The following is a 25,106-nucleotide window of genomic DNA, read 5'->3' as shown; positions in this document are numbered from 1 at the left end:
GGAGCTGCAGTTCTGGTCAATTTTCTCAGCACCTCCAAGAGATCTGCTAGCATAAGCAATTACTCACTCTTTACCTCCTTGCACTTGAGACAGGACAGCTCCAGGCCTCTGACTGGCTCAGTGTAGAGATGGAATGGCTGTTGATGATCCGGATAGCCCAAGATAGGTGGTTCTGTCAACTTCTTCTTCAGGATTTCTGTTACTTTTTTTAGGATGTCCTCTCAGGAGCTCTTGTATCAGTTCAGCAATCTAAACTAAGTGAGGGATGAAACTTCTGTAGTATCCTGCAAAACTAAACTTCTTCTCACCTCTTACTGTGGTAGGAATAGACCAATTCCAGACTGCCACTATCTTTTCTGGATCTGGCTTGACACCTTCAGCACTAACTACATGTCCCAGGTACTTGACTTCTGACTTTAGTAGATGGCACTTAGCTGGTTGGATCTTGAGCCCATGCTTGATGAGGACTTGGAAGACTTCTGCAAGATGTTTCAAGTGATCCTCATAGGATTTTGAATACATGATTACAGTTCCAGGGGGCATTGCAAAGTTCAAATAGGCCCATAGGGGTAGTAAATGCATTATTTTCCCAGTCTTCAGGGGCCATAGGTACCTGCCAGTACCCACTGGTTAATTCCAGTGTAGAAAAATAGGCTGAGGACCCTAATGCTGTCAAAGACTTCCCGATCCTTGTAAGGGATATTCATCCTTGTGGGTGATTTGCTTAATTTTTCTATAGTCCAAGCAGCATCGTGTGTTACTATCTTTCTTTCGGACAAGGACTAGAGGTGCAGACCATGAACTATGGCTGTCTTGGATTATGTTTGAATCTTTCATTTCGTTGATCATCTTTCACAGATTGGTACATTGTTGGTGGTACAGGCCGGTACCTTTCCTTGATTAGAGGGTGTGAACCAGTGGAGATGGTGTGCTTGATCACACTGACTTCACCATAATCTGTAGGGTGTTTACTGAAGGCCTGATGATGCTCTTGCACAACTTTTAAGACTCCTTCAATTTGTTCCTCAGGGGTATAGGTATTGCCCATGTTGAGTTCTTTCCACCATAATGTATCTGAAAGGTGTTTTTTGTGGATTTAGCTTCTGAGCAGATTGTTCAGTGATAGCTGCAGGTACGGTGATCACATCTTGGAAAGTGACTTGTAGCAGTTGAACCACAGGGCAGTGCTTGTTCAAAGTTATACTATGATCACTTAAATTCGGAAGACGAATAGGCACTTTACCTTGAAATACAGTCACTAGGCTTCTTGCAGCTCTGACTAATGGATGGTCTTCTAGCGTGGTGGGTTGGTATTTGGTGTAAGGATTACTGGTTGGTTACCTCGGATGCGGGCACAGCAAATCTTTCTCATTGGCAAATTTCTGTTGCGCACTTAACAGTCTATCGTTTTTTTAGAGGCAGGTGCAGCAGTAGGCATAGATTTGTGCAAAGCTTCAAGCATTTCAGCATAACTGTTCCTAAGGACGTTCATCCCTAGGACTACTGGAAGGTTATCTTCCCTGACTTGCACAATTATGATACCTTGCTGGGGCAGTGTAGTTCCTCCTACTAGGAGAGTTGGCTCCCAGTAACCATGCACTGGCACAGGTTTGCCGTTGCTGGCTATAAGACTCAGCCAGGATTCTGGGGGTTGTTAACTGGCTCTGATCCCAGTATTTCTCAAATGCCAACTGTTGAATAGTTGTGACTTGAGACCCGGTGTCTAATAAAGCGGCAAAGGGAACCCCATTTATTTGAAGAACCACTTCTGGACAGGATCCTACAAATCTGGGCATCCAGTGGGGATTTTCTGGACCTACTGGTTTACCTTCTGAGGGGCGGTCCTTGACCTTGAGGGTTGGCCTTTTAACTGCCAGCACATGAATTTTGTATGGCCTGGCTTGTGACAGGTTGTGCAAGTGGGTCGCCTCCAAGCACTGAAGCGGTCAGGAGGGCATCCACCAGAATTTCTGGGATATGTCTCTATAGTCTGGAGGGAAAAGTCTCGTTGACATTGGTGTCTCTTCCTCCAGCAGCAAGGGCTTTTTCCTCTGTTATACTTTCACCAGACTTTTGGTCAGAAAATTGACTTGCTCTGTCAAGGCAGCAACTGCATCAGGAACCGGGGCTGGAGTTGCTTGACTGACCATAGAATAACATTTTGGAGATGCAACTGGCTTATCCATAGGCATTTTGGAAGTCCTAGTAGGCTCCGATTGTGTATTTGTCCCCATAATACTGATGGCTAACTCTTTGAAGTCTAAGAAAGCGGAACTTAGAAGCTGAGCCGCTAACATCCTTAACTGACTTTTTAAAGCTTCTGTACTAACACCTTCAATGAATTGCTCCTTAAGCATCTTATACTAATTTTCCGCTTCATGGGGGTCTACCTGTACCACAGCTGAGGGCTTCCTGTAATGACAATGAAAAGTCTGAGTGACTCACCAGATTGCTGTTTCTTGCTGAAGAACCTCCTCTTGACCTCCGATAGTCTTGGGTTCAAAGGTGGCGCAGAGTCGTTCAAATATCTGCTCCAGCATCTTGCTCTTTGAGCTTGGCCAGGACTTCACTTCTCTGAGGGCAGCTCCTTCTAATTGCACAAGCAGAATTTCCATTTGTCTCTCTACTGTTACAGGGTACAACCTGAATATAGCAAGAATCTTTTAAAGTCTCTCAAAGTGTGGGCTTCCCCAGAGTATCGTGGGAACCAGGGTGCCCCAAAGTAGGCATCATTAGAGGCATCATAATTGCTGTGGCAGTGGCCAGTGATGTGTTAGGGCCAGCTGTGGCTACAGCGGGGGACTTGTTGAGGTCAAGCTGCACGTTATCGTCCTGCACCGACATTGTAACGGCAGATGCTTAATAAATGGTAGATTACACACTGCTTTACACACTTGTTAGGTTGCATTGCGCTGGGCCGCCTTTATTTTGTATGTGCATAACCCTTTAAGAATCGCGGTGCTGGCCAAATAAGGTACTTAGTAGGGCAGCTTGGGTATAGAAACAGTCCCGGCAACAGTCTTTCTCTCTAGCAGTTATATACAGATTCCGTGGAGGATGGCTGGTATTCGCCTTCCCTTTCCTCCCGTTTGCTTACACGCCAAGTCTTGTGTCTTTCGGGCGTGCGTACACACATCACGTTCCCCTCTTGCCTGCGGCTCCTCCCTCCAGTGTGTCTGACAGACAGTCGGTGCGATGTTTTGCATACAAGGCCGGCCTTCCCGGAACACTACAATGAAGGTATAAGGGGCCACCCAAGTTATTTTGCATATAGGGGTGGCACTCAATTGTCCCGCCAAGCAGGGAGTTTTACAGAGTGATGGTGCAGCAGTAATTTAGATATATACTTCAGGCGGCCATTTTGGGTGCAAGAGAAAGTAAATTCAGTCACAGCAAGCAGTTTTAGTGACAAAAAATAATCTGCGATTTTGCCAGTTCCAACAGTGTGATTTCAAAGTGGACAGTTGGCACAGTATATTCATACAGTTTTTAAGTAGTTCAAACAGTTCTTTAGCCCAATAATAGTCAAACAAATGGGGCTCATTCACATAAGGCACAGAGGATATTGATCCGGTTCGTGACTCCAATTTATTTGCAACACGCCAGTCCGCAGGGGTAGAACACGTGAGATTCACGGTGGGCCGAACTGTACAAACAGTTCATCAGTTACTCATGGTTTAGCAGACGCATCCCTGAGCCAGCAGTGCAGTGAAGGGGAGAACATCACTGGATTCTCCAGGGCACACTCTATTACAGGGGACACTGGCCAGGTGGTGATTGAGGTGCCCTTGATGGTGACTGGGTTTCTGAGTGCTTGCGCAGCTGGGCCACTAAATTTGAGTAATGTCGTCACACCAGCACCTTGGTGGTGCAAAATGTTGTTAGTAGTATGACGTTAGAAGAATGAGGCAGGTTTAAATACAACTGGAACTTTACGATAACCATGTTCTTGATAACCGCTTACATTCAGTAATAAAACATTCTCTGATACACATGCAAGTTGGATGTGGAGAATCCCAGTAACAGGCTGTACTTGTAGTAATCTGTCAGGCTAGGGTAGTTAGGTACTCCCTGATATTCAGCTCTTTAATCTGGTTCTGTTTCTCTAGCTCTTTAATGGTGAGGCTGCCAGAAGCTAATGTCTTTCACCTTGAATCCAAAGGTACTTAAAGCCTGGTAAAATGGCTGTTGTCGTTTTGTGTCTTTTATCCACTCTTTCTACCTTGAACTGACTTGCATTAAACACAGCTAGCAGCTGCACTCTTACTCCTTCACCTCCTACTCCTTCTCTCAACTGACTAACTAGGCCTGAACTGAGGTGTATATATACTGTGGTGCTACCCCCAGCTAGTGGTAGAATTTCACAAAAGAAAACAATACAACACGATATTATTACATATGACACAATAGGCTTTTGCAATGCCCGTCCTAGCGGGACGCTGCATACGTATCCATAGTTAGGTGGACCTTGTCACAGATGGCGTTGCGCAGTGCACACCTGATTTTTGTCCCCCACTTGGTTGGGAAGGGATGGCTCTCCGCCTGAAAAAGTAGCAGCGGCTGGGCATGACTTATGGTGGTGGCTGTCCCACAGTAAGGTTTTTAAAACTGTCTCCACCAGACGTAATGACAGCATTTAAAAAGCCAGGAATTTTGAAATGCTGGCATTCAGGGTCAGGGATCGTGGGTGGGTAGGGGGGGTACTTCCTCTTTCGCTCCAGTGTGGGTGATACAGCTGAATGCTTCCATGGGACATTGTGGAGATGCTTGGTGACCCAGGTGGTGGCGTTGCTGGCACATCCTCTGTTTGCGAGGTGGCAGGTGCCACTGCCACTCCAGAGGGGGATGAAGAGGCCAAGACTGCAGAAGAGGAAGCAGGAGGAGTTAGAGACCTTTCATGGTTTTTAGGTGTCTACTCCACTGCAGCTTGTGCTTTGCACTTAGATGCCTGGTCATTGCAGGTTGTCCTCAGGTTTAGAATGTTTATGCCTCGCTTCAGGCTCTGATTGCACAGCGTGCAAACCACTCGTGTCTTGTCAGCACATTTTCTGAAGAACTGCCATGCCAGGGAACTCCTTGGAGCTGGCTTTGGTGTGCTCGGTCCCTTGCTGTGGCGGGCAGTAGCAGGCGTACTGTCTAGAGGACAGCCGCTCCGCATTTGCAACCTGCTAGACAGGGCACTCGCATGACCTGGATTCCATGTAGGGTTGAACTCATCGTCTTCCACATCATCTTCCACCCAGTCTTCACCCCTGCCCTCCTTGTCGGTCTGCACACTTTCGAAAGCCCCAGCAGTTGGCACCTGTGTTTCGTCATCATCCGAGACGTGCTGCGATGGTCCTCCCATGTACTCCTCTTGAAAGATAAGTGGTTGGGCATCGGTGCACTCAATCTCTTCCACTTCTGGGGCAGGGCTAGGTGGATGGCCCTGGGAAACCCTGCTAACAGTCATAAAAAAACAGAAGAGACTGCTGCATGACTTGGGGCTCAGACTGCTTGGCTGATTTGCAAGGGGGTGAGGTGAAAGACTGATGGCCATGGGCTGCAGGTGCCAACTCTGATCTTTGGGTGGCTGACAGTGCCTCCAGTTCCGTCACACTGTCTCCCACCAAATCGACTATCCTGTGCTTGCTTTGGCCTCACCATTTATAGAGCCGCATTCGGCCCTACCAAATGCTGATGGTTCGGTCGCTTACTCGCACCTGAGGTAGGTAATTCACTTGTGCGTGTAGCTGGCACAGATCGACCACGTCCTCTCCCTGCAACAGGAGCTCCACCAGCAGCACCACGACTAGGGCCGCGTCCCTTATTTGACGCTCTCATCATTCTTTGCGTTCACCCACCAAACTAACAGATGGTTTATGTCAGGTGACAATGTAACCGCCAATAGTCAACAATTAAGTTCACAGACAGTAAGGCTGTGCCGGTGTCATAAAGAGAAACCTTTCTTGCGGTCACAAATTATAATTTTTTAACTTGTCAACCAACAGTGTAACAGCAGTATTGGCTGGTTGTATTAGATTTTCAGAAATGCAGCAAAGGTCGCAAATGTAGTATCTAGCACAAAATGTGGTTTAAAATAAATGATATATATATATATAATCTATATCGATCAGTATTTAATGCTTGTATTGGACTGTCACAAATGCTGCAAAGGTACTTTATGGAGAAAAAAAATAATAATAATTTGTCCCCCCAGAATCCCCTACGGGTCCCTAAACTCAGACTGATTACCTATATTTTCCCTTCCCCCTGGCACATATGCAGTGCAGGTGCACTTAAAAAATGGGTATATGTTGCCCACTGAACTAAAAGAACAGGATTAAGATATTGTCCCTGGCATATATGCTATGCTGGTGCACTGAACTTGCACAAAATGGCCACCGACACCACCTAACTAACAGACGGATAAAACTTATTTTTCTGTGTCACTGGGCTCAGGGCAGGATACTAAAATGTTGCATTATACCCACACAAAAAATTGCTGTAGATCGCAGAGTTAAGAAGTTCTGATATCAGATTCTTTTCTATTCTCTCCCTCACAGCAGCAGTATCCTATCCCTACACTAGTAAGAGCAGAGTGACGTGAAGCTCTACATGACTCCAGCTTATATAGAGGCTCGGTCACATGCTGCACTGGCCAATCACAGCCATACCATTAGTAGGCATGGCTGTGATGGCTTCTAAGGGCACACAGTTAAACGATTGTTGATTGGTTGCTCTGCAGCCTTTCAAAAAGCGCCATTAAATCGACGAACATCAAACTTTTACTTAAATGGTCGGGTCTGGGGTAAAAAAAATAAAAATCCTAAAGGTTTGTACCGAACTTTACAGTTAGGGTTCGCTCAACCCTAGCCTACATGTATGCCAGTGTGTGTATGAAAGAGTGCTTGCATGTATGACTGTGTGCATGAAATATTGCTGACGTGTAACAGTTCTGTTGCTGTATCTATGCACAGAGCTTGGTTCTGTTACCTTATCTAAGTACAGAGCTTTGTATTGTTATGGTATCTAAGTACTGAGCTTGAAGGGGGTGCTTAAGTTCAAATTTTTTAGGCCAAACTACAGGGATGCTGTAAAAAGAAAACACCTAAACTCCCCATCTTTATCCCTATTTGATCGGACACCAATACTCTGTTCTCTCCGCCAGGCTGCAGCTGGGACATAATGTTTTGGTTTTGCTGCCGCGGTAAAATACCTGCGTACTGCACTTGACTGCTGTAACTAATCACTGGCCTCAGTGGTGTACACTCATATGCACTATTACACTACAGCTTCCTATATAAAGGATTATTTTAAAGGATTTTGATGCAAATCGGAAACTCTCAAGTGTCAATATTTGTATGAAACTATATAGGGTGGGCCCCTAGAGTCACTTCTACTGGTGGGCCCTTGGCACCCCAGTCCGACACTGGGTGTACGGGATGTCACTGCTGTGCACCCAGGAAAGCAAACACTGACTGGGAGGATTCTAGGACAGTGCAGGGGCAAAAAACTGATATCCCTACTTTTACATATAGTATTTACTGTTGCTGTAAAGGTTTTTTTTTTAAATAGGATTTGGACAACCCCTTGACATGTTGTTTGCTAAATTGTGGCATGAGGCAAGTTAATAGATAGTCTAAAGGTGAGCGGGATTGATCATCCCGCATCAACAAATGTGATAAATCTGTAATTTTTGACCACACATGATTAGTAAAACTGCCCCAATGTGTTTAGAAACATTTCAGCTTTACAAAATATCCTCTTCCCTTCTCTACAGACAAATGGGCAGCCCCTTGGAATGCTGGTGGATGTTGGCTGTGGGACTGGACGCTACATTTTAGCTCTAGCTCCTCACTTCGAGAAGGTCCTGGGAATAGACATTAGTGAATCCCAAATAAATTTGGCTAAACAAAGTACATCCGCAAACAACAATGTGTCGTACATGTGAGTACTGAGCTGGAATTACTAGTACTGCTAATATATAATGAGAGAATTAGATGGCCTCAGTCATACTGGGAATCTCTTCTGTCTGTCTATAGGGTGGCTTCAGCGGAGAATATACCTGCGGAGAATGATTCTGTGGACCTGGTGCATGCCGGACTTGCTGGACATTGGTTTACAATAGACAAGTTTCTCAATGAGTCAGTTCGAGTACTGAAGACAAATGGATGCCTGGCCTTACATGCTTTTTATCCGGCCACTGAGATTGAATACAAGGATTTGTCACGTGATCTGAGCGAAGTAATGTCAGAGGTAACATGCTGATGGATATTAGTGATAATGCAGATATAATTTGTGTATACTAGAATTTTGTTATGTTGTATTTGCATATGGACTCAGGATTCTTGGGCCCATCAGAGCAATTAATTCTGAGGGTACATCCTCCACCTATACAGAACATGTGTCCATGTTTAATTGTAATCTGTTATCATAGGTTGTGCATTATATCAATAAGGTCTAACAGGCTATTTGTGAATGGCTCCAATGAGGTTTTATTGCAGATTTGGAGACCTAATATATTGTCAGGGCCTTGGCTCACTAAAGGTTTGCGGGTCAGTCCAACCCTCATGAAAGTCCATCATTCATATTTTTTTTTTTTTGCAGGTTTGGGATACTTTGCTCCAGCATCTTCCAAAAAGCATAATACAACACGTGTCTTGCCAGTACCAAAGTATATACGAGGCTATTCCACTAAAGGATAAGGAATTGTAAGTTTTTACATATTTAATGCAGAGATAAGTGAACCTTTTGTGATTCGGTTTGATTCTACCCAATCCAAAGTTGCTCCAATTGCCCTGAAAATTGTTATATGGCTCCATCTAATCTCTCTTAATGGATGTTAATTTTGTTTTTTAATTTTTGTATTTTTTTTTTTTCCTCCCCTGCCTCCCTAAGCTCTTGAATGCAATAACAGCAATAGCAAATAAGGTCTGAATGACTGACATACAAAGCTATGGGTAAACCCATGGTTGATGCTAACAGCTTATTTAAACACAAACTGCACCTGTCCTTTATTGGGTGCAGATAATGATTAAAAACGACGGTGTTATGGGAAATTGCATCTTAATGGGGACAGAATGCCTGCCCATATGACACACGTTTAGAAAAAATTCTCCCTGCAGGGGTACAGTGTAGATGTGGAAATGGTAAGGTAATTGTGGCATGTTGCTGCATTAGTAGACTCTCAGACTTCAGTGGTTAATAGTCCAAATGGGGTTTTATTTTTCATCCAACACAACACAGGTTCTAAGTTAACTGTCCCTTGGGGTGAAGCCACAGCACATAAAGCATAACACAAAAACATCAAAGATTCTTCTTAAAAAACGGCTTTGCACAGCCACATGGTCAAACAGCCACCATGCTCTGACACTGACTGAGGCTTCTATTCATTCACCAGTAATGATCCCAGTAGACGCACTTGAGATTGCCACTCCCTGTCATTGCACCCCTCAGATACCGTGTTCATAGCTGATGGAAGTGTAAAATAAATGAAAAAATCACTTACCTCATCTATTTGCTTGCGAAGGGCCGTCCGTCGCTATCTTGAATTTAAGATCTAGTGTGAAATCTCATGCAGCACATACGGGATTTCGTGCAAGATCTTCAATCAAGAAGGTGGTGGATGGCCCATCATGAGCAAATGCATTAGGTAAGTATGTTGTGTGCTATTCGTTACCACGAAGCACAAGGAAATTCGGATTTGCGGCTAATCAAATTTTCCCTGAAATTTGGATTGAAGTCCACTTCGATTCGCTCAACACTAAATATGATATTCAACGTGTTGGCCGACAGTGAGGGTGACATGGCAGCAACAGCCATATGGTATGGAACATGATGGTAGGCAGTCAGAGAGCAGCAGTGGCAAGATCTATTTATCGGCCCCAGCTAGAGAAAAATGCTCCTGGATCCATGCCTAGTTAATATTGATAAGAGATGTTTTTGATTCTTGCGGAGGACAAGAGGTCTGTTTGGGTGACTCTAAAACCCCTGCCATACTGAAAACCCTCTCCAGATGACACTGGAGGATAAGCAATAAAGAACAGAGCATAGTGGGCCATTTAGAGCTACTATTAAAATCTGCCTGCCCAGATGTCCATAGAATCAGGGAACACAGTATGTGCTGGAGAAAGGCCAGAGTCCAGGTAGGACTGAACCTGGGTGTCAGGTTTGTCTGGTACATGCCAAAATCATTAACAGCTTTACTCTGCTTGCGCAGATGCTCTAGCTGGCATGTGCAATGTGGAGTTCCAGGGAGTTGGAACATAGCGGATTAAGCAGTTTAATGGCAGACCATTCTGTCGCTGAGTGTCTAAGAGGGAGTTTTTTGCCAAATGAAAAAAAGCAAGGACAGCCTTTCCACAAGCCAGTTTTTAAAAAGCATTGCGTGACTAGATTCATCACGGGAGCAGGGTTTTTACCCAAGATCAGTATGGCCATGATGTTGCAGCTATTGTCGCTAACTACCCTGCCCAGTTGGAGTTGGTGGAAAGAGAGCGAACGGGATGATTGCTACTTAATGTACATTAGCAAGTGTTCAGCTATGTGGCTACTCTCGCCCAGGCTGAGCAGCTCCAATACCGCATGGCAATGATTGACTTTACATATGAGATGGGAAGGATTGTGAGTGGGAGTAATAATCTGCCCTGCTGCTGTTGCGTATGGGAGGCTGTCCATGGAAGAGTTGGTGTAGGAAGAAATAATGCCAGCAAGGCATCTTCTAGCAAAGCTGAAGGAACACTATTAGCTCCCTAAAGGTAGCATACTCTACTAACTGTTATGGCAGTGGCTGCACCACCAGTAACTTGTCCAGGTGGAAATTAAGCTTGTGCACCATTAGATTGCTGAGCCTGTAGAGCTGTTTCCTGGCCACACATTCTGTTAATGGCTGACGACTAAGCAGAGGAGACTGGGCAGTAAGTGGTGACAAGGACACTGGACTGCCTGTGGATAGTTACATAGTTAATACGGTTGAAAAAAGACATGCGTCCATCAAGTTCAACCAAGGGATAGGTGGGGATGTGAATCCCAAAAGAAATTGAGACGCTACACTTTTTCATAAGCATTAATGTTTTTTACTTAAGAATTTGTCTAAACCCTTTTTGTAATGGTCTACTGTTCCTGCTGTGACCACGTCCTGAGGAAGTCTATGCCACAGCTTCACAGTTCTTACAGTAAAGAAGCTTTGATGCTTCCAGAGAATGAACTTTTTCCTCTCCAATCGCAGGCTGTGCCCCCTTGTCTTGAGTGCATTTTACATGGAACAGCTTTAAACTGTATTTTTTGTAAGGCCCATTTATATATTTGTATAAGTTAATCATACCCCCCCCCCCTTAGATGTCGCTTCTCATAACTAAATCAATTCTATCATTTTCATCTTTCTTCATAACTAAGACCCTCCATTCCCCTGATCAGTTTAATCGCTCTCCTCTGTACTTTTTCCAGCTGCAATGTGTCCTTTTTATGTACTGGTGCCCAGAACTGAACTTAATATTCCAGATGAGGCTGCACCAACGCTTTGTAAAGTGGTAGTATTACATCCCTGCCCAGTGAGTCCATGCCTCGTTTAATGCATGAAAATATCCTGGTGGCCTTAGAAGCAACTGATTGACATTGTATGCTGTATTTAATTTACCATCCACAAGGACACCCAAATCCTTCTCTATAAGTGACTCTCCTAGTGCTACATCACTTAGGACATATGAAGCACAGAGATTACTACCAAGATGCATAACTTTGTCCACATTGAACCTCATTTGCCAAGTTGCTGCCCAATCACTCAGTGTTCAAGTCAGCTTGTAGTTTATGGACATCTTACATAGACTGTACAGTTCTACATCTACACACCTTAGTGTCATCTGCAAAAAATAGATAAGGTGCTATTAATTCCCCCCTCAATATCATTAATAAATTAAATAATAAAGGGCCCAGCACACCACTTATAACCTGGGACCATTCTGAATATGAATCCTTGACCACAACTCTCTGGACACTGTCCCTTTTTTTTTTTTTTTTTTAGGTGAAATTAATAGTGACCATACAATGTCCAGATAAAAACCAGACCTATATGACAATAAGTCAAGTACTGAAAATACAATCTGTACAGTATTCAGTTGACAGTGAGTCTCATAAATCTTGTCTGGTTGTACTTTTTTCACATATGAGACACCATTATAAACATGTCACAAAAACATATAAGGGAGGGGGAGGAAAGAGGAAAAAGGGCCATGGTCATGGTCGTGACTCCTGAACCGCATGCGGTTGTTAGCGGTTTGGTCTGGTTGTCAATCACAGGTGAGGGCTGTGGTATTTGCCTCACCTGTGGTTGCTGCTGGCAACAGTATTTATGTGGCAGCATAGCAGCCTGAGCTGTATCCTTGCAGCTTGCTATGTTGTGCATGCGGTTGCACTTGGCTTGTGTGTTTATGTATGCACCTTGTATGTCTGGTGTGCACGAGGTCTTATGTTAGGTGTGCACTGTGACATTTCCCTTCACTGTGGCTGTCCGTGGCAACGTTTGGTTTATGTACATGTGGTGGCAGTGTCTCTGCCTTCTGGCTGACTCACAGGACATGGTTGCCACCCATGTCGTTGCCTGCGGTAACAGCTGCAGTGTGTTGTGCATTTGGACACTTCCCCTTTAAGTGGTTTCACTTCCCTGGTTAGTCTTGGAAGGGTTAATTCCCTCTCCTTGTGTGTCTGTGTGGGTGTGGCCACTTTGGGCTATAAAGCCTCTTTGCATATCAGTTGCTGAGGGGTTCTTCAGCCATGCTTTGCTGGAGACACTCTCCTGGTATTTACATCTGCCAGTGGGGGCCACCCTTGTGGTCATAAACTAACTGTGACTCTTTGGTTTATGTTGATGTCCACTTGATGTTTTCCTTTATGTTATGCACCTATGGATCTGGGTTCCTGTGTGTGTGCTGTGTCCATTGGTGTTTGGGTGTGGACACTTGCTGTATTGCACGGGATCCAGTCTGTGTGTCTGTGGCAGGTAGGTGTGGAAGTGCTTTTCATCCTCCTGCCATATCCATAGGCCGTTTATGTCCTCTTCCCTTTGCAGCTTGGCTAGTGAGACTCCTGTTCCTCCGTGCCTAGGAGGAACAGGTCGTCTTACCCTGCTCCTTGTTCCAGGGCAATCCTGAGGGCTAGCAGGGACCCCAAGGCATCCGGTGTATGAGTCCTCCCACCTTCAGGGTTGACTCTTATGGTTAGGAGTCAGGGTCAGTTTAGGGACGCGATAGGAGGTGACCTGCTCCCTAATACTGTCGTCCTGGCCAAGCAGCGCTTTACATCTTCTGGCATCGCACGGCTGAGGGTTTTCCCCATCCTCAGCCGTGACAACATCAGATGTTTCTCCCCGACCACCCCTCTGGATACCCATAGCGCAGAAAGTCCTGTCTGGTTCCCCTGAGGGAACTCCGGGTGTTCCCACAGTGGCATTAGCTTAAAGATCGAATGGGATAGACCAAAAGTCTTCCTTATTGACTTCCAAGCTGTGATCGTGTCCCTTATCAATATTGAGGTTTTGATGTCCCTGGGAAGCGAGGCCAGATTAGCTGGAGGCATGGCTCCACTCGCTCTATTAGAAAAGTGGTCAATGTGGTGTACCCAATCTGAAATGTGCCTCAGAAGGCATGAAAGATTGTACCCTCTAAAGGCTTGGGAATTTCACCCCTCCCTCTGGTTTCCAGAGCATGAGCTTTGAAAGGGAGATGCAAGGTCGTCGGCCAGACCAGAAAAAGGTGGTAAACGCCCTATTTAAAGCAGTGACATCGGCATGTTTCAATAGGATTGGGAGTGTTTGGAGAGGATAGAGTAATTTAGAGAAACTCATCATCTTGATGAGCTGGCATCTACCTAGCAAGGACGAGGGAAGAGTGCCAGGTTTTCAGTTCAGATATTATTTTTGCAATAAGGGGTGGGTAAACTAACTGCAATGAACCAGGGAGCCTACCTATCTTGAACCCCATATAGGTGATATGTTTTACCGTTGTGGAAGAAAAACCATGGTAAGGCCAAAGATGAGGGGGATTTGCGGTGTGTAGCTCCAGGACCTCAGTTTTAGAGGAATTTATTTAGTAGCCGGAGAAAGATCCAAAAAGGTGGAGGAGATCCATCACAGGGCCCAAATGCTGCTGAGGGTTAGACATAAAGAGCAATAGGTCATCGGTGTATAAAGCCATCTTGACCTCCTTTTTCCCTACAGTGATTCTCGAGTAAAGCTTAGAATCCTCTAGGAATCTGGCTAGAGGTTCAATGGCTAAGTAAAAGAGGAGAGGGGAGAGCAGGCACTCCTGTCTGGTCCCTCTCTGAAGGGGGGAAAATGTGGGATAGAAACATTCCTGTATGAATTTGTGCAGCTGGGCTTGTGTAAAGCCCCCGTAAGAAGATGCGGATATCCCCAAAGATCCTGAATTTGTCAAGTACCACCCCCAGCCAGTCCCATCGAAGTGAGTCAAAAGCTTTTTCCGCATCTAAGGCTAGTAATATGGGGGCTGTGTCTGGCTGAGGGCAGTGCTGGACCCAATCCAATGCTGCCAGCACCTTTCTAATGTTACAAATGTAGCATGAAGAAACAAAGACAGCACTCGCCAATGGTTCTTTTGCTTCTTTTATTCAAGACAGACAGGATTTCATGCGGCTCAGGTAGCAGATTGCCATGTTCACATACAAGCGGCGACTACTGTTTTGCGCACGAGTGATCGCGTTTCCTCAGGCCACTACATATGCACGTATCTACGTGCTAACCTTTTATACCTGGCGTCTAGTTGCCATGGAAATCCACCACAAACCAGACGTCATGCGCACAAAGGTCCACTAATAAAAAATACAACAGAGCTACGGTTACAAAAACACATTTAAATGGTTGCGGTCATTCAAACCTAGCTGACCTACTGCTCCTGTACATATGATCCATTTTGCTTTTTGTAAAGGGGTACGATGTCTGTCTCCTCCCTGAACTGGGTGTGGGACAACTTCTATTCCAGCAAACTGGGTGCTTTTACATTACCTCCATGAACTTCTCTCACATGGTCAATTAATCTGGGGCAGCCTTTTCCTGTCCTTTATAGAGTTAAAATGCTCACTGATCCTTTCAAATAGACACCTGAGTTTTTCCTATGTAGAAATGGCCACAATCTCACATCAAAACATATACTACCTAGAGTCGGTGAGTAGTCCAACCCCCGCTTCTTTGTTGGCGGCTCGATCTTCTCCTAATAGGTTTTCTTCGTTGTATGTTCCAATCAACAAATTCTCCCAGAGTCATAATCCTGCTTACCACGTAGGAATTTATCCTTTTTCTGTTCTTTCACCTCTGCTTGTGTCACAATTAATTTCTTATTCAGGCTTCTCAAAACTTTAACTGAAATTCCGACTTTGTTTTATTCAGATCCTTTCACTTTTTCATATTCATTCATATCTCTTTAAAACCAATTCCATAATCTGAAAGGAGAACTGTACATGCAGACTTTGCCATTCCTTCATAAATTTCTCATCATTGCCATATTGCATAGGATCCTTATATACTCTCAATCCTCTAGGGACTTTATTACTCTCCTTGTAAGATCTGAACGAGTATATTGTCCAGAACAGACTGAATTCACTGTCAGCTAGTTGCATATTTTTTGTTTCCAAAGCTCTTGTACTATAATTTTGTACTGCATCTCTGTTGGATTTGTTATTAGTGGACCTTTGTGCGCATGACGTCTGGATTGTGGTGGATTTCCATGGCAACTAGACACCAGGTATAAAAGGTCAGCACGTAGATATGTGCATATGTAGTGGCCTGAGGAAGCACGATCACTTGTGCGCGAAACGTCTGTCGCTGCTTGTATGTGAACATGGCAATCTGCTACCTGAGCCGCATGAAATCCTGTCTGTCTTGAATAGAGTTGAGCGAACACCTGGAAGTTCGGGTTCGAGAAGTTCGGCCGAACTTTCCGAAAATGTTCGGGATCCAAATTCGACCCGAACTCCGCCCCGAACCCCATTGAAGTCAATGGGGACCCAAACTTTTTGGCACTAAAACGGCTGTAAAATAGCCCAGGAAAGGGCTAGAGGGCTGCAAAATGTAGGTAAAGCCCCTGCAAACAAATGTGGATAGGGAAATGAATTAAAAAAATATATATATATAAAAAATAATTTACCAATATCAATTGGAGAGAGGTCCCATAGAAGAGAATCAGGCTTCATGTCACCCACCACTGTAACAGGCCACTGTCAGATATTTTTAGGCCCTGGAACCCAGACAGAGGAGAGGTTCATTCAACTTTGGGTTGCCCCGCAATATAATGGTAAAATAAATAAAAAAAGGATTGAATGAAGTGCCCTGGAGTACAAGAATATATGGTTAGGGGAGGTAGTTAATGTCTAATCTGCACAAGGGATGGACAGGTCCTGTGGGATCCATGCCTGGTTCATTTTTATGAACATCAGCTTGTCCACACTGACTGTAGACAGGCGGCTGCGTTTGTCTGTAATGACGCCCCCTGCCGTGCTGAATACACGTTCAGACAAAATGCTGGACGCCGGGCAGGCCAGCACCTCCAAGGCATAAAAGGCTAGCTCTGGCCACATGGACAATTTGGAGACCCAGAAGTTGAATGGGGCCGAACCATCAGTCAGTACGTGGAGGGGTGTGCACAAGTACTGTTCCACCATGATAGTGAAATGTTGCCTCCTGCTAACACGTTCCGTATCAGGTGGTGGTGCAGTTAGCTGTGGCGTGGTGACAAAACTTTTCCACATCTCTGCCATGCTAACCCTGCCCTCAGAGGAGCTGGCCGTGACACAGCTGCGTTGGCGACCTCTTGCTCCTCCTCTGCCTTCGCTTTGGGCTTCCACTTGTTCCCCTGTGACATTTGGGAATGCGCTCAGTAGCGAGTCTACCAATGTGCGCTTGTACTCGCGCATCTTCCTATCACGCTCCAGTGCAGTAAGTAAGGTGGGCACATTGTCTTTGTACCGAGGATCCAGCAGGGTGGCAACCCAGTAGTCCGCACACGTTTCAAATGTGTGCAACTCTGCTGTCGTTGCGCAGGCACTGCAGCATGTAGTCACTCATGTGTGCCAGGCTGCTCAGAGGTAAGGACAAGCTGTCCTCTGTGGGAGGCGTATCGTCATCATCCTGCGTTTCCCCCCAGCCACGCACCAGTGATGGGCCCGAGCTGTGTTGGGTGCCACCCTGCTGTGAACATGCTTCATCCTCCTCCTCCTGGGCCTCTTCCTCCTCCACCACCTCGGCCACCTCCTCCATCATCGCCCTAAGTGTTTTCTCAAGGAGACATAGAAGTGGTATTGTAACGCTGATAACGGCGTCATCGCCACTAGCCATGTTGGTGGAGTACTCGAAACAGGGCACACAGGTCTCACATGGAGGCCCAGTCATTGGTGCTGTTCCGCGGTGCGTGCTGCAGCTGAAACTCCACTATGGCCTGCTGCTGCTCGCACAGTCTGTCCAGCATGTGCAAGGTGGAGTTCCACCTGGTGGGCACGTCGCATATGAGGCGGTGAGCGGGAAGGCCGAAGTTACGCTGTAGCGCAGACAGACGAGCAGCGGCAGGATGTGAACGCCGGAAGCACGCACAGACGGCCCACACTTTATGCAGCAGCTCTGACATGTCGGGGTAGTTGTGAATGAACTTCTGCACCACCAAATTCAGCACATGCGCCAGGCAAGGGATGTGTGTCAAACCGGCTAGTCCCAGAGCTGCGACGAGATTTCACCCATTATCGCACACGGTCTGTTGTTCAATACCCCGCCACAACTCCTGCGTGATGTGGGGCCTGTCCCCCAAACATATGAGTTTCAGAATGGCCTGCTGACGTTTACCCCGGGCTGTGCTGAAGTTGGTGGTGAAGGTGTGTGGCTGACTTGATGAGCAGGTGGAAGAAGAGGAGGAGGAAGCGGAGTAGGAGGAGGAGGCAACAGGAGGCAAAGAATGTTGCCCTGCGATCCTTGGCTGAAGGATGTGCGCCAAAAAACTCTCCGCCTGGGGCCCAGCCGCCACTACATTTACCCAGTGTGCAGTTAGGGAGATATAGCGTCCCTGGCCGTGCTTGCTGGTCCACGTATCTGTGGTTAGGTGGACCTTGCCGCAGATGACGTTGTGCAGTGCACATTTGATTTTATCGGATACTTGGTTGTGCAGGGAAGGCACGGCTCTCTTGGAGAAGTAGTGGCGGCTGGGAACAACATACTGTGGGACAGCAAGCGACATTAGCTGTTTGAAGCTGTCTGTGTCCACTAGTCTGACAGCATTTCATAGGCCAGTAGTTTAGAAATGCTGGCATTCAGGGCCAGGGATTGAGGGTGGCTAGGTGGGAATTTACGCTTTCTCTCAAATGTTTGTGAGAGAGAGAGAGGAACTCTGCCGTGTGACATGGTGGAGATGCTTGGTGACGGAGGTGGTGGTGTTGGTGGTACATCCTCTATTTGATGGGCGGCATGTGCCAACGTTCCTCCAGAGGCAGAGGAAGAAGCCGAGGTGGCAGCAGCAGAAGAGATAGCAGGGGGAGCCTGAGTGAGTTCCTTGTTTTTAAGGTGTTCACTCCACTGCAGTTCATGCTTTGCATGCAGGTGCCTGGTCATGCAGGTTGTGCTAAGGTTCAGAACGTTAATGCCTCGCTTCAGGCTCTGATGGCACAGCACGCAAACCACTCGGGTCTTGTCGTCAGCACATTGTTTGAAGAACTGCCACGCCAGGGAACTCCTTGAAGCTGCCTTTGGGGTGCTCGGTCCCAGATGGCGGTGGTCAGTAGCAGGCGAACTCTCTTGGCGGCGGGTGTTCTGCTTTTGCCCCCTGCTCCCTCTTTTGCTACGCTGTTGGCTCGGTCTCACCACTGCCTCTTCCTCTGAACTCTGAAAGTCAGTGGCACGACCTTCATTCCACGTGGCGTCAAGGACCTCATCGTTCAACCCAGTCTTCCTCCCTGACCTCCTGTTCAGTCTGCACACTGCAGAAAGACTCAGCAGTTGGCACCTGTGTTTCGTCATCAGAGACTTGCTGAGGTGGTATTCCCATGTCCTCGTCATCAGGAAACATAAGTGGTTGTGCGTCAGTGCATTCTATGTCTTCCACCGCTGGGGAAGGGCTAGGTGGATGCCCTTGGGAAACCCTGCCAGCAGAGTCTTCAAACAGTATAAGAGACTGCTACATAACTTGAGGCTCAGACAGTTTCCCTGATATGCATGGGGGTGATGTGACAGACTAATGGGCTTGGTTTTCAGGCGCCATCTGTGCGCTTTCTGCAGAAGACTGGGTGGGAGATAATGTGAACGTGCTGGATCCACTGTCGGCCACCCAATTGACTAATGCCTGTACCTGCTCAGGCTTTACCATCCTTAGAACGGCATTGGGCCCCACCAAATATCGCTGTAAATTCTGGCGTCTACTGGGACCTGAGGTACTTGGTTCACTAAGACACGTGGCTGTGGCAGAACGGCCACGTCCTCTCCTAGCACCAGAGAGTCCACTAACACCACCACAACTATGACCGCGTCCCTTACTATGTTTTACTCATTGTTACCGTTTACCACAATAAGAAAAAAATTATTTGGCCCAATGTATTGAATTCAAATTCAGGCCTTTTTTTACAGGCACCTAACACTATCTGGCTATCTATTTAGGTACCGTATTACACTAATACAGGCACAGCAGTAACCACAGATTTAGCTGAATATAAATCGTAGGCCTAATATTTAGGCCCTGGATGACAGGTTTCCTTTTACGGACAGAATTAGACTTGGAGATGCATGGTAGCGTGTGAAGTTATTGAGGATGACCCTATCAGCACTTGAATTTTCACCTTCAATGTAATATACCCTTTTTTTGGACAGAAATACACTGAGATGCACAATAGTGCGTGCAAATTTAAAGGCTTATGCTTTCAGCAATTGTAATTTAGCAGTTTGTGTAATATACCCGTTTACGGAACAAAAATACAATTGGAGATGCACGCTGAGTGTAATATACCCTTTTACAGACAGATTTAAACTTTGCCTGCAACAGCAGAAACCACTGACTCAGACGTCATGCACACGACCGTTGTTGTCCCGTGTCGGTTGTTCCGTTTTCCGTGATTTTCTGCTGACCCAATGACTTTCAATGGGTCCGTGGAAAATTCTGAAAATGCAGTTTGTCATCCGAGTCCGTGATTCGTGTTTACAGTCTGTGAAAAAAAAGACCTATCCTATTTTTATTTTTTTTCCACGGACAACTGTTCGCGGACCCATTCAAGTCAATGGGTCCGTGAAAAAACACGGATGCACACAAGATTGTCATTCGCGTCCGTGATCCGTGTCCGCTTTTTTTCATATCATTTGCAAGGCAAACTTGACTTAGATTTTTATTTTTATTTTTTCACTTTCCTTCATGTCTGGAGATCCTCCAAAAATCAAGGAAGACACACGGAAACAAAAACTGATCACGGAACAACGGAACCCCGTTTTGCGGACCGTGAAATATGCTGTCGTGTGCATGAGGCCTTGGGGTATTGCTATTTGGGGAATTTAATTTCAACCCAGAACAAAAACTATGCTTTGACAGACACTAAAAAACTTGTCTAGCCACAGCTGGAACACCAGATTTAGGGTATTGCTATTTTGACAGTTGAATTTCACCCCAGAAAAAATATCCTTTGCCAGAGAGCAGACAGTATTACAATTGGCTAGCTACAGCCGAAACACCAGATTTAGGGTATTGCTATTTTGGCAATTGTATTTCACCCCTCAATAAAATAGCAAGCACAGCCAAGCCCCTGATGTAGGATATAGCAAAAAAACACACTATTGATGGTTAAATGGACTTAGTGGCAGCTTGTGCTAGCGCACCACAAGACACAAAATGGCCGCCGATCACCCCAGAAAAGTGACAGAAAAATGCTCTGGGCAGCCTAAAAACAGGGAGCAATTAACTAGCAGAAGTTGAATGATTCACAGCTGTAGATTGATCACCTCATTAAGTGTTTTTGCTGAGTAAATCCCTGCCTAATCTCGCCCTAACAGCAGCTGCATCCTCTCCCTACACTGATCAGAGCAGAGTGACATGCGGCGCTACGAGACTCCAGCTTAAATAGAGGCTGGGTCACATGCTGCACTGGCTAATCACAGCCATGCCAATAGTAGGCATGGCTGTGATGGCCTCTTGGGGCAAGTAGTATGACGCTTGTTGATTGGCTGCTTTTGCAGCCTTTCAAAAAGCGCCAAGAAAGCCCCGAACCCGAACTTTTATGTAAATGTTCGGGTCCGTGTTACGAACACCCCAAAATTCTGTACGAACCCGAACTATACAGTTCGGGTTCGCTCATCCCTAGTCTTTAATAAAAGAAGCAAAAGAACCATTGAGTGCTGCCTTTGGTTCTTCATTCTACATTCACAAGACCTGTGGGTATTCGAACCCGTGACCGGCCTATGTCCCAGGCAGAAGCTCTAGCCACTAGACTACCAACCCGTCTGGACTTTTCCTTCTACTGAACTCTTTGATCTAACTTGTTCCAGCCTTGCCTTGTTAATCTCTGTGATTCCTTGCACCTGCTACTTCCTCTTTATAAGCCCAGCCTCTTGCACCAGACCCCCGCTGGGAATTGTTCTTCTGGACTTGATCCTGCTGCATCTACCACTGTTCCTTGGTTGCTACTACTACCAACTCGACTGCTGCCGACCTCGGAATTGTCCCCAACTACTCTCTTGCTTGATCCTCTACTACTGTCTACCTCTCCGTTGTCGACCCGGACGCCTCCACCCTGCCTCTCTCCTTGCGGTCTCCCGCTACTGGACTCCACCCGGTACACTGCCCGGTGCCCTCCCACGCAGGTAAGCTAGCACCCCTAACAGAATAACCAGCCCTAAAATGGAGTCCACGATGGCCACCCCACGCAAACAAGTCTCTGAACTTCAGGAGTTTGGCACCACTGCCCAAAAGGAAATGGCTCAACTTTAAGGCGCAATCAAGAGCCAATAGAGGGAAATTATCCACTTGCCGCGTCAACTACTGGACGTACGCGGCGCGGTCAGACACCCGCATGCCTCTCCCGTCAAAGTTGATCGGCGCCAGTTTCGGCGCCATCCGAATTGACCGGAGACTCGTGGAAAGGAGGAGAGAGAGACTCTGGTCCTTGGATAACAGGCCCGTGTACCCTTTCACTCCAATGACTCAGCCGGCTCACCAACCCTCCACCGAGCCGATGCAGGTCGATGCACTGCGCAAGACTATCGGCTGCTGAAAAGGAGAGACTACTGGCTGCAGGCCTCTGCCTTTACTGTGACGAGCCAGGGCACTTCGCTATTAGGTGCCCCAATAAGACTCGCCGAACCATCGCTGTCACTGAATTACGGGAATTACAACAGGACACAACAGGGGGGGGGGGGGGTCATCCTAGGCATCCCTTGGTTGGCCACCCACAACCCCTCGGTGGACTGGGACGCCTGCTGCATACGGTTCCGCTCAGGCTTTTGTTCTCAGAACTGTTTACGTGAATCTGTCCCTCCTCCACCCGAAGAACCTACCATATTCAGACTATCCACCAAAGAGCTTTTACCCCCTCAATATCGGGAGTTCCAGGATGTCTGTGACAAAAGAAATGCAGACCAACTGCCCCCGCATCGGCCTTACGACTGCCCGATTGAGCTGCTACCTGGAGCTGAAATGCCCTTCGGCAGTATATACTCACTCTCCGAGACGGAACTCAAGACCCTGAAGGAGTACTTAGAGGAAAATCTAAAAAAAGGTTTTATCCGACCTTCCACATCTCCTGCAGGGGCCCCTTTCTTCTTCGTAGAGAAAAGACTCTTCTCTACGCCCTTGCATAGGTTATCGAAAGCTCAACAACGTTACTGTGAAGAACCGGTACCCTCTCCCCCTGATTTCTGAACTCCTCGAGACTTCGGGCGGCAAAAGTCTTCACTAAGCTCGATCTCCGAGGACCCTACAACCTGGTCCGAAATTCACCCGGGGGTTCGAGTGGAATGCCGCCTTCTGAACCCGCTACGGTCACTTCGAGTATCTGGTCATGAGTTTCGGCCTCTGCAATGCCCCTGCTACCTTCCAACATTTTATCAACGACGTCCTCAGGGACATGCTTGACCAATTTGTGGTAGCACATCTGGATGATATTTTGGTTTTTCTCAGAAGACCTTGAACAACATTGTGGGCATGTCCGCAGGGTGCTACAGAAACTCTGTGAACAGCCTCTCTATATTAAACTGGAGAAGTGGGAATTTGAACAGATTTCCACCCAATTCCTCAGCTATATTTCCCCGGAGGGCTTAAGTATGGATCCCCGGAAGATCCAGGCAGTGAATGAGTGGCAAACATAAAGGAGGTCCAGAGGTTTGTAGGTTTCGCAAACTTTTATCAGAAGTTCATCAGGAACTTTTCGAAAATCATCGCCCCAATCACTCAACTAACAAAAAAGACTGTCCCCTTCGTGTGGACTCCCGGAGGCACAGGAGGCCTTTGCTAATTTGAAGTCCCTCTTCACCTCTGCCCTTATCCTGGCCCACCCAAACCCTGAATTACCATTTATGGTCGAGGTGGACGCCTCCGACGCTGCGGTGGGCGCAATTCTGTCTCAACGTTCAGGGGAAAAGATGCTCCTACACCCTTGCGCTTTCTTCTCCCGCCAGATGTCCCCTGCTGAACAGAATTACGACATCGGAAATAAGGAACTGCTGGCAATCAAGGACGCTTTCACCGAGTGGAGACACTTGCTGGAGGGGGCCCACAATCCCATCTCTGTATACACCGACCACCGGAACCTAGAGTTTATCCGCAGCGCTAAGAGACTCACTGCCAGACAGGCCAGATGGAGTCTGTTTTTCTCCAGATTCAATTTTGTTATCTCCGATCGCCCTGGGTCGAAGAACTGCAAAGCGGATGCTCTCAAGGATGTTCTCTGAACCCTCTCTGATCAATGAGGCTCCGGCCTGTATCCTTCCCGACAGAAGCATCCTAGGAGCCACCTACTTGAGGGAACTCCTGGGTTCCCTCAAGGAAGGGTATGAGAACGATCACCTCCTCACCTACCCACCTGGAGATGTAAACCTTACTCTCAAGGGTGGCTACTGGTTGTACCGGGATCAGCAGTTGTACGTACCAGAATCTGCACGTCTTGACGTACTTAAACTCAACCATGATTCCAAACCGGCCGGCCATCTGGGTATGAGAAGAACCCAGGAGCTCCTCTCCTGTTTCTTCTGGTGGCCAACTTACAGAAAAGATACCGAGAGGTTTGTCTCCTCGTGCACCTGCAACAAGACCCCCCCCCGCTCCTCCCCTCCTCCCCCGTGGGCTTGCTATGTCCACTCCCGGTTCCCTCCTGCCCCTGGGGTTCAATCTCCATGGGCCCCAAACGATGTAGTTTCGGATCGGGGGAATACAGTTCACTTCCAGGTTCTGGAGAAATTTCTGTCAAGCCCTTGGGATCAAGGTGAACCTGTCTTCTGCGTTCGACCCCCAATCCAATTGGCAGACCAAGAGAACGAATCAAATCCTCAAGCAGTATTTGCGCTGTTTCGTCACCCATCTGCAGGACTACTGGCTGGACCACCTCTCTACGGCAGAGTTCACCTATAACAATGCGGAGCACAGTTCTACCCAATACAGCCAGTTCTACGCCAACACTGGCCTACACCCAACCTTCATCCCCCACTTGCCCATTTCCACCACAGTCCCAGCTGTGGCCGAACGTCTTGCAAGTCTACAACAGGAACAGGAAAATATTTGGGACAATCTACATTGAGCCCAGAGCTGCTTCAAGCAGGCAGCGGATAAACGCTGTAAACCCGCTCCGGAATTCCAAGTAGGAGACAAGGTGTGGCTCTCCACCAGAAACCTAAGCTCAAAGGTTCCCTCCCGGAAGATGGGCCAAAAATACATCGGTCCTTTCCGGATCACGGCTCGAATCAACAAAGTCGCCTTCTGACTCGACCTTCCTGACTCCATCTGAGTGCACCTGGTTTTCCACTGCTCTCTCCTGAAACCACATGTTGAGAACACTTTCCCTTGATCCTGCTGCATCTACCGCTGTTCCTCTGTTGCTGCTACTACTACCAACTCGACTGCTGCGGACCTTTGAATTGTCCCCGACTACTCTCTTGCTTGATACTCTACTACCATCTA

At 46.9% G+C, this 25,106-nt stretch overlaps 1 protein-coding gene across 1 annotated transcript in view; it reads left to right on the top strand.

Moving 5' to 3' along the window:
* LOC122945830 (putative methyltransferase DDB_G0268948) overlaps positions 1-25,106 on the top strand; it is a 219,575-nt gene that overhangs the window by 115,076 nt on the left and 79,393 nt on the right. Inside the window, exons 6-8 of the mRNA XM_044305057.1 lie at positions 7,763-7,929; positions 8,025-8,238; positions 8,590-8,693. Of these exons, the coding sequence (XP_044160992.1) occupies positions 7,763-7,929; positions 8,025-8,238; positions 8,590-8,693 (485 nt within the window). The remainder of the gene's footprint in view (positions 1-7,762; positions 7,930-8,024; positions 8,239-8,589; positions 8,694-25,106) is intronic.

The sequence above is a fragment of the Bufo gargarizans genome, chromosome 8 (genome assembly GCF_014858855.1).
Source record: "Bufo gargarizans isolate SCDJY-AF-19 chromosome 8, ASM1485885v1, whole genome shotgun sequence".
Lineage (NCBI taxonomy): Eukaryota > Metazoa > Chordata > Amphibia > Anura > Bufonidae > Bufo > Bufo gargarizans.
Note: the sequence above shows the minus strand (reverse complement) of the source record. Positions and strands in the feature narration are given on the sequence as shown.